This window comes from Orycteropus afer, unplaced genomic scaffold (assembly GCF_000298275.1).
Source record: "Orycteropus afer afer isolate SDZICR_OR568_19922 unplaced genomic scaffold, OryAfe1.0 scaffold00059, whole genome shotgun sequence".
Taxonomy (NCBI): domain Eukaryota; kingdom Metazoa; phylum Chordata; class Mammalia; order Tubulidentata; family Orycteropodidae; genus Orycteropus; species Orycteropus afer.
The window spans coordinates 7632558-7639196 of record NW_006921646.1 but is presented as its reverse complement, the minus strand read 5'-3'; the positions used below and the strand labels follow the sequence as shown (position 1 = coordinate 7639196).

Below are 6639 nucleotides of genomic sequence, written 5' to 3'. Positions count from 1 at the left end.
AAGGAATGAAGTTATGATACATGCCACAACCTGGATGAGCCTTGAAAGCATTATGATAAGTGAAATAAGCCAGACAAAAGGACAAATAAATATTCAGTGGTTTCATTTATATGAAATACCTGGAATAGACAAATTCTTAGCAACAGAAAGTAGGTTAGAGGTTACCAGGGACTTCTGGGAGGGCAGAATGAAGAATTATTGCTTAAACAAATACAGAGTTTCTGTTGGGGGTGGTGAAAGGGTTTTAGAAACAGGTAATGGTGATGGTTATCAGTGTAATTGATACCAATGAACTACACATTTAAAATGGTTAAAATGGCAAATTTGATGTGTTATTTAATATATTTATATATAAAGTGTATAGTGTGTGTATATGTGTTTGTTTCTCTACAGTTTTTAAAAGTGAGAAAAAGGATTGGCTCATAATAAATATAAAGTAGACTAGACTAACTGCATAAAAGTGCTGAGAAACTCTAGAATAATATTTGAGGAAATGACTAATGAGGGAAATGATTCATGTTCTTATCAAGCAAGCTGGTGTACTCTGAGAGTAGAATTACTGAACACTTAAAAACAGTACAGTGGAATCCTTTCCTATTCATTCAGAATACTTTGAGGGATTAAAATCTCAGGTGAATTAAAGAGAATCAGTAGGTAGGCATAATATGTTTATGCTTTCTAAAGCCGTATAAGTTTATCTACTTAAAGATGAATCTACTTGATAGCGAGCAGAATTACAGTTGGATACAAGGAACAGAGAGTAAGGGGAAAGGGTCATTCCTAATCCTCAATAATAGGTTTATAGGTGAGTACACTAAACTGTACTTGTACAAAGGATTTTCATTGATGGCAGTTGGAAGATAAAGGGAAAATAATACAAATGATTTTTAAGGAGAGGTAGGTAACAGATTGTAATTTATATTCCAGGTACATGAATGGAGGCTAATAGAAACATTTGACAGAGGGATCTATAGAAACATTTGGTGCTGGGTTAGGGTTCAGGTTGGATTTCATAGAAATCCACCACTCACTAAGTATATGATTTAGGCAAGTTATTTCACAGCTTTAAGCCTTAATTTTCCCATCTATAATTTGATGAGAATAATAGTGCTTGCTGAGAGGATTTTTAGAAGAATTTAATAAGATAAAGTATATAAAGCACTTAACTCAGCCTGGTATACTATAAACATTAAGGAAATATTGATCATCATGATCATTGTTATTGTTACAAATTACATATTTGCTCAGCATTCGCTGAGCCTTGACTCTGTGTGAGATACTATACCAAGTATATAAAAATCAGTAAGAAATAGGTATTGTCTTCAGGGAGCTCACTTTCTGTCCCAGCTGGTGAAGGAAACAAATATCCATTACCAATTATCAAATAATAAGATAGATATCTTGTGAAGGAAGGGCTTTTGAAGCTAAAATTACAGAGAACAATGATCAGTGTCTTTGTGGCACTGTCAGAAGCAAAACTCTAGAGTAGTTAAACCACAAGTCTGATCCTATATTGCAATGTTCAGATTTTTTTGAGAACTAACATACATACTATGCACAAACCTTAGCTTAATGAACATTTTCATGTCTATATGCCCATGTAGAGGAGTATTCTCATGATACAGTGGTTAAAGCATTCAGTTGGTAACCAAAAGCTCGGCGGTTCGAACCCACCAACCACTCTGTGGAAGAAAGATGAGGTTGTCTACTTCTGTAAAGATTTATAGTTTTGGAAACCCTATGGGGCAGTTCTGTTGTGTCCTATAGGGTCACTGTGAGTTGGAATCAAATGGCAGTGGGTTTTTAGTATGCCTATATAACTACTAGTCAGATCAAAATTAGTACATTTCAAAAAGAAAAAAAAAAATTATCACATTTCCAGCATCTTAGAAGGTTCCCTCATGCTATCTCATAATCAGTACTTCCCTGAGAGGTAATCACTATTCATATTCCTGGCACCATAGATAAATTCAGTTTTTGAGCTTCATGTAAATGGAGTCATACAGTCAATGCTTAGGTTCTTATAGTAGAAAAGGGGGAGAAGAAGAATAGGGCCAAGATAATCAATCTCTAATTAATAGGAACATTTTTCTAATAATATGTTTGCCTATGTCTCCAAGTCAAATAATCTTAGCAAAATTATGTAAAAATATGATAGAGGCATGCTAACCCCCCCAAAAAAAACCCAGACTCACAGTTGATTCTGACTCATAGCAACCCCCATTGGGTTTCCGACGTGGTAAATCTTTACAGAAGTAGATTGCTCCATCTTCCTTCCGTGGAGTGACTGGTGGGTTTGAACCGCCAACCTTCTGGTTAGCAGTCAAATGCCTTAGGTGCTATACACCAAGGGCATGCTAGTTACCACCAATTAGAAAGAAAAGATTCTCCCATGGACAGTGCTCCCAAGGATGGTACCTTTGGTTAGCCTAGCCAACTGGAGATGAAAGTCAGAAGAATCAGGAAGAAGAGTTTGCAGATATCTTCTCCCTCCCAAGCCCATCTGAAAAGCTTTGTCACTTAGGCGACAGAGGCTGCCTGCGATTGGATGACTTATGAATAAGCTAAAGAAACAACCTTCACTATAGACTGACTCTCCCTGTTCACGTCTGACTTTTGTTGGGTATTCACTTCATTTCTCTAGTATTGGAAGTATGGTAGGGCAAAGGAGGCAGCTGGGAAGGATAGTGGTCTAATAGACTCACGCATACCTACAGCCTAGTAACATAACCTGTTAGGACGTTTGTAGCATCCTTATGTTTTTCTCTTTTTTCAGGTTATTACTTTGGGACTGTGATGATCGAAGCTACAGCTACTATGTTGAAGTTTCTACCAACCAGCAACAGTGGACCATGGTGGCTGACAGAACTAAAGTCTCTTGCAAGTAAGTGACTTCCTTTCAGAAATTTATTCCAATTGAAAAGACCAAGTCTCCTATGGCTTCAGAAGGTTCCAATGAGTATTTACAGAATTTCCAAATTATATTCTTATTTGGAGGTTGAAAACATACTCCTGTGATCATTTACTTCTGTTTTGATTATAAAGTACTTTGAAAAAGAACTTATTTTATGTGACCAAACAACCTTTCCTTATCTCATGGTTTGAAGTTGGCTCACACCTTTAAAAATGACGTATGTAACTAAGCAGGAAAAGAGATACTTACACAATAGCCTCTTTCTCTCCACACCCCCTGTTATTCCTGTTAGGATTTTTTATCTCTTTGGAGACGTTTGCTGAAGTGATGCATACTTTAGTAGTTATTCTGGGATTCTTTTCTACTCTCCACCCTCACATCATTATCAAGGTTAGCTTTAAATATTCATCTCATCACAGTGTTAGCCAAGCTGTTATCTAAACAAAGGAAGTGCCTTATACCTTAGGTTCTCCATAGACAGACAGAGACATTTAAACCATAGCATTGGGCTCACATGGTTGCAAGGGAAGCTAAGAGGGAGGATTCTGGTGATTCTGAGTGTCCTAGAATAACAGTACATGAAAAGAGTTCAGTACATTTTTGTGCAGAGCCAGATTCTCTGGGAAGCAAGATTATAACAAAAGGCCATGATTTCTTAATAACTTTAATAATGGCTTGTTTAATGCAATGTCTGTCTGACACTATCATTAGAATGAGCCTCTTAGTTTTATTATAGCATGATAATTATCGTACACCAAAAACCTCACTGCCATTGAGTCAATCCTGACTCATAGCAACTCTTAAAGGACAGAGTAGAGCTGCCCTGTAGTGTTTCCGATGCTGTAAATCTTTATGGAAGAAGACTGCTTCCTCTTTCTCCTGCAGAGCAGGAGGTGGGTTCAAATTTCCAGCCTTTTGGTTGGCAGTCGAGTGTTTTAGCTACTATGTCACCAGAGCTCCTTAATTATCATAGAACATGTTTATATTAGGGTAGCATTTGCTGCTGTAACAAATAAGGGCCAATATTTCAGTGGCTTAACACAGTAATTTATTTCTCAGTTCGGTGAGGGTATTCATTGATGTTATGTGACTCTTCTTCACAAGTGATTAAAGAACCTAGACATCTTCATTTTTGTAGTTCTGCCATTGCCTAGGGCACCTCCATCATCATCTGCATCTAGCTGGCAGAACATAAAAAAGGCATGCCTGCTTCTGAAGAACCTTGGCCTAAGTTTGGTGCACATCCCTTCTACTCATATTCCACTGGAGAGAACTAGTCGTATTGCCATACCTAGGTAGTAGCTGGAGTGAGAAACCTGATCAGCCTTTGGCTACACAGCCACTGCTCAGTGGAACATGAACTTTGTGGTCATCTTTGCCACTGTATGTAAAGAAATTAGCAATTATTCAGTATCAGTAACTAACATATTCAAATATTTTATCTCACTTTGTCATCAGTAAGAAACGTCTTGTGGGGATTATCCTTATTTAAAAAAACAAAACAAAACAAAACTCAGAGAGGCTAAATGTCTTTTCCTTGGAACAGCACCAAGATTTAAACCCAGGGCCCCTTCCACTGTACCACATTGCCTCTTGTCACCCAAAACATTGCTAAGTGGGTGAAATCAAGCTAGATTACAAAAGGGGACAATGGAGAGGCTAACATTTCCACCTCTTGGAACAGTTTTTATATGATAGAAAGTCTGTCAAGACCTATAAATAACCGTCCATTTGTCTTTACAGTGTAATTTCTTACTGAGTATCCAGCTCTCAGACCCTGTGCTTCCTCAGAGCTCTCCACCATCTACATACCTTACTCTTTCTCATCACCTGTCTTTTGTGTCTCTTCTTTAAGTATAAACTGGGTTATAAACTCCTCATGGGAGAAAACCAATCCTCATCTCTTTCTTCTATGTCCCCCTGTTGGAGATGCTATATAATATGGGTATTTAACAAGAACTAGTTGAGTAAGTTACTATTGACAATGTACATGTAATAGTGATTTTGTATTTAAATAGATTTTTTTCTTGATTCAAAAACCCATTCACTCATTAGATTAGATCCTTTCCCCATAGCTTTACATTATTAAGTGAGTAATACCTTTTTTTCCTGGTTTTTATTTTTGTTTCCTTTCTTTGGTAGATATAAATAATTTATGTGTTTTTAACTTTGTATTTTAGCACTTAGATGTTGCAGCAGTGTTTTACATATTAATAAATAAATAATACATCAAAAAAATAAGAGTAGTAACAAGAAGGCAAGTGTCTATTAACCCTCTAAGAATCAATGGGAGCAGAGGCTGTGGTATCATATTTATAAGCATAACCTGAATCTGTTGTGCATCCCATCTTCTAGTTGGATCTTATAGTTAGGACTCAAAGTGACCCCTTCTTCGGTTTCCGAGGTAGTATCTTTATGGAAGTAGATATTGCCCAATCTTCCTTCCAAGGAGTGACTAGTGGGTTTGAACCTCCAGCCTTCTGGTTAGCAATCAAATGCCTTAGGCACTATGCCACCAGAGCTCCCAATTGTTAGGTCTTAAAAAATATAGTAGAAGATAAGCAGATAATAAAAGAAGGAAGTTTTTCCTTTTTAAGTTAATATACCCCAGAATTGACCTCAAGAAAGAATTCTGTTACTTCAAGAATTGTAGCCTATGCTTCATTGAAATAAAGTGTGTGAGTCATGTTGTAAATGAAATTAGATGGGATCTTTAAAGATCACAGCCCTGCCTCTTGATAACATTCTTCATAACCAAGAAATCAGAGGACAGTTTTTTGCTGTCCTCAGAAAAGTCTCTGGGCATGAAGTTCTCCAGTGTCTTCCTGTCTCTGCTCCAGGGGCAACCCATTTCCCTTTATATTTATCCTAAATCCTTTCTGCTATACTGGAAGCTTCTCTTGTTTTGCCTTCAGGGGAATGGTTCATTTTCTAATCTTGTTTTTGTATTGACTGATTTTTAAAAATTACTTTTTATTCCTCTTTATTTATGTAAATTGATCCTGGACACTTTAAACTCCTTTCAGAAACCTCACTTTGCAGTCATTGATTCCTTTTCTCTGATGTCTTTTAAATTGTTTGACCCTAAATCTGTGTCAGTACAGTAAGATACTAACATCAGTTTTTAAATTAAATTATATATGTACAATATGTACATGGAAGATTAACTTAAATGATTCAGAAGTATATAAATAGTGAAAAGTAAACTTTTACCTTCCCATCTTCTGTTCCACAGCTCAGAGGGTACTACTTTTGACCACTTCTTTTTTAGTTTTTGCAACTTCTCAACTATGAGGAATGTTTTTGTGACCCTCTTTATTAATGTATCACTTTCACTAATACCTTGCTATAAAAAAATGGGCAACTTAGCTCCTTTAACTACTCCCCATTTTTCATTGGTTACCTTTTCTTTTTAATTAAGTTATTTATCTTTTAAAATTATACAATATACTTAAGTTTCTGTTATTTTGTGGACAGTGTTCTTGACTTCCCAGTATGTTGATGAGAAATTACCCCTACGTTTTCCTCTATCTTTCCCCATTGCAAAAACGGCAAGGAGGCCACATGTTCTGACCTCCTCTAATCTCACAAGAGGAAGACAGCAGTAACCCAAGGCCTATTACTGCAAGGCCAAACATGCTGCCTCCCTCCAGCCCTTTCACCAACCGTTCCTCCCAAAGCACCCACCACCTCTCTCCTGGGTTCGATAATTCACTGCAGTGGCC

At 36.9% G+C, this 6639-nt stretch overlaps 1 protein-coding gene across 1 annotated transcript in view; it reads left to right on the top strand.

The window, feature by feature from the left end:
- Positions 1–6639, top strand: part of BTBD9 (BTB domain containing 9) — a 549273-nt gene that overhangs the window by 429197 nt on the left and 113437 nt on the right. Inside the window, exon 8 of the mRNA XM_007939418.2 lies at positions 2777–2884. Coding sequence (XP_007937609.1) covers positions 2777–2884 — 108 coding nt within the window. The remainder of the gene's footprint in view (positions 1–2776; positions 2885–6639) is intronic.